The 3286-nt window shown below is 47.0% G+C and overlaps 2 protein-coding genes across 2 annotated transcripts; both read right to left on the bottom strand.

Moving 5' to 3' along the window:
- Window positions 1-895: 895 nt before the first annotated feature.
- Window positions 896-1893, bottom strand: LOC145495718 (uncharacterized). Its single transcript, XM_081475322.1, has 2 exons — window positions 1858-1893; window positions 896-1819 (listed from the first exon to the last, which is right to left on the bottom strand). Exons 1-2 carry the CDS (start codon window positions 1891-1893, stop codon window positions 896-898), a joined length of 960 nt encoding a protein of 319 aa, XP_081331448.1.
- Window positions 1801-2849, bottom strand: LOC145495611 (uncharacterized). Its single transcript, XM_081475240.1, has one exon. It carries the CDS (start codon window positions 2738-2740, stop codon window positions 2288-2290), a length of 453 nt encoding a protein of 150 aa, XP_081331366.1. The 5' UTR covers window positions 2741-2849; the 3' UTR covers window positions 1801-2287.
- Window positions 2850-3286: the final 437 nt, after the last annotated feature.

The raw sequence follows: 3286 nt of genomic DNA, 5'->3' as shown, positions 1-3286 counted from the left end.
CAGCACCACGAGCACGGCGCATTTCACGAGCAACGACCTCCGCATCGAGCTTTCGGCCTGTTGTTTGGCCGATACGAAATTTAGCCAAAAGGTAGGACTTTTGTTTATCGCTGAGCCGATAAGCTTTTTTTGACAGCTCTTAGAGCCCATCCCTCCTTGGCAGCTGTAATAGGGTAATCCTGGGAAAGCGTTGAGGTTTTTAGGGTTGGTAAAACGCCAACGCCCTCCTCCAGGGCTGACTTGTAACCCATTTTGGCTAGATCTATCACAGTATGTCTCAGGGGACCGTGTGCATTTCTCGAGGGACAAGTGCTTTTCAAGCGCCGATACCTGTTGAAAGATGCGCACGCACCCATCCTGGGGACATGAATAAACCCCAGCAACTTTGTTGCTCTCCTCTGGATTGATATTCTGCATTTCCTCCGCGGTGGCTTCAGGAGTTGTCGCTTTGGTCGACTTGTTGACCAAAGGTTTGAAGTCTCCCCGGGAAAATGCTGCCACTAGTCCGCTCTGACTAGGTTCTGAAACATGATGAGACACACATCCACGTTATATTTCAATCTAGGAACAAGTAACAATGCAGTTATTGTTATTGGTAATAACAGGTGTTGAAGAGGTACTACTGAAAAGCATTACCCATCCCTCGTTCCCTCTCTACCTAACACTATTAATCAGGGAGGTTTTCCGCACTCGTTATTGTATCTAATTAAGGTCGAATTGTGAAGAACACCGTAGTAACGGCAAAATAAGAGAGTTTGTCAGTCCGTAGAACAAATCGTGACATTATGTCTACAATATTTGACTACTCACCAGAAGACCTAAAAGACGATACATCCAGTTTGATTACATCACCAGGACCGACACCATATGCACGCCAACAAGTAACGGTATCTGTTCAAGTAAACTCAAAGTTGTTCAGCTTTGTGATACCTGCTACTGTCTGGGCCGTGTCTTGCGTCTCGGCAATGGTGTCCATGGAAACCACTCGGACTCCCTCTAATCCTCCAAGAGAAATCAATGCAATTGTCATGTCATTTGCAGTACACACGTCGTGTCCTTCATTTATGTATGCCCTGATATGGAATTTGCGTGACGCAGCCAATCGATCTGCCGCACCTTTACCCCCTTGTGGATCGCTAAAATCAATGCGTGCCACCCGAATTCCGCAATGTGTTCCCATATGTCGACACGCCAGGATTGTGCGGGAAGAATGGTAACACCCGGCGTTATCCTGACGAAAAAAGGCCGTGTTGATTTCCGGGTGCTCCTGCTTAAGTGTGGTCAGAACGTAGTGCATGATGCCTACGACTGCAGAGTTTCCCTGGCTACATGACTGGATGACGTGGATGAACCCTTGCCACTGTAGGACCCCTTCTACCCGTCGGTATACGACTGATATGTGCCAGGATATACCACGCTTGCAACACCAGTCTGCTTGGGACTCTCGGTACCTCTGCGGCAAGAACTTCATTGCCCAGTCGTTTACAATGAAAACCGCTTCTTGGTTGAGGGCAACGATGACATCCAGGCGAGCCTGGTCTTGGTGTGCTAATCGTAACAAATGACATTTCCATGACTGGATGACAAGCGTGGCGTGATTGGTAAGATATACAGCTTCGTCTCTGTCGTCATCCGTGTGAAACGGCGCATTAGCTACGGCTTCTGAAATGGCGGCAAGCGTAGAATTTAGGTTTTCGCACTGCTCGCATACGTCTTCGTGTCGGTGATCGCATTGTTGCCGAAGGTCTGGGTTGGTACAATCGCTAAGGGCAAACACACTGCAGTGACTGGCTACCTCAGAGTTGGTGCTAATGTGAACCTGTCAAGGAATGCATTTAAATGCATTACACGTCATACCTGTATTGCCAAGATCGCTACACTAATAAGGTACATATTCAGCTGGCCTTAGATCAAAGAGAATAAAGGAAAAAAATCGTGTGCGGTTAAAATAAAACACCATTAAAAAATCAATGGAAAAGGTGACTAAGGCACTTTTCCCATCAATTGGCCATTCCCACCCCCCACCCTCCACTCCTCTCGCCATCCCCCTCTCCCTCATCAAAGCCTGATCTTTCGGTGGGAGAGCCTTTGGACTAATTTTTGCTTTTTCTAGATAACCGTTTTACTGCCGTTTTACAGAATTACTACTGTAGAATGAATTAGAAAAATAAATAAACATTAGTATCTATGTTTAAAAGGCATATTCAAAGTGAATTTTGAGCAACCCACCGCGAGACAGATTTTGTCCCAGTCCTACAATTTTTTAAGGTTACTTTTCAAAAAACTATTAGCTTGAAATCGCCTTTAAGATACAATTGGCAGTCTTCAAGGATTGGGTGTCAATGGCATCTGATTCCTTTCCCAGTCTGAGTTCGCTAAGCTGGCGCACTAAGGATTCAAGGTCTTCAGAAGCGCGAGCACCTTCTGCGGCAAAGTAATCAAGCCATTGAAGAGACTTGCGAACTGAAGCTTTGCACTCTGCTAGTATCCGCAACATGGTGCGCTCGCTAAAGGGCTCGAATACCGTCTCATCGCAGTACTGTTCGTACTGGCCCGCTATCCTCTGTGGAATAAGCGTACGGATGACGTTCGGTATTTCAATAGTTTTTCCTGAGGAAAGCGTCAGCATGTTCTGTCCAAAAGGCAGATCTTGGACTAAATGAGGACTCGTAATGAAGGACAGAAAATGGTCCAACTGCTGCCGCTCAACTCTTACTCTCACTAATGGTTGGTAGGTCATGCAAGCGCCGCGCCCAAACTACAGGCGATGAAGGTTGGCTATGGTGTAGTGATATCTCGACAAGCCTGGTATAAACACTGAGATGGCCTTTTAGCTGGCAAGACCTGCCATGATGGACAGAATCTGTATTCTCGTGTCCCAACCATTTGCCTTGCCGTAAGCCTCTGCCAAAGCCTCGAGGTAGTCTTTTGACGGCTGCGATAAGTCTTCTAGACCAAGGGCCTTCTTCATGGCAGCAGACGAGACAGTGGCCTGCCAAAGAGAAACTGCGTCTTTCGGGCTGATTGTGTGGAGGACTGAGGACACGATCTCTGCCGTTCTTTTAGCGTATCGTTGCTTGGTTCTGTCAGAGACTTGTTCCCACTCAAACCAGGGTTGAACTATCGGAGCGATACCGTCGGAGAGTAAATAATCATTCAACCTTTCTCGAGGCACCACCGACGTTGCATTCACAGCTTGCGTTTCCTCGCTCGTGCTTGAAACAATGCTATCTGTATCTGGACTAAGGAAAGTCTCATCGTCAATTGCAAGCCTTGATAATTGTGC

Source organism: Orbicella franksi, chromosome 8 (genome assembly GCF_964199315.1).
Source record: "Orbicella franksi chromosome 8, jaOrbFran1.1, whole genome shotgun sequence".
NCBI classification, from domain to species: domain Eukaryota; kingdom Metazoa; phylum Cnidaria; class Anthozoa; order Scleractinia; family Merulinidae; genus Orbicella; species Orbicella franksi.
This window is presented reverse-complemented; position numbering and strand designations above follow the sequence as displayed.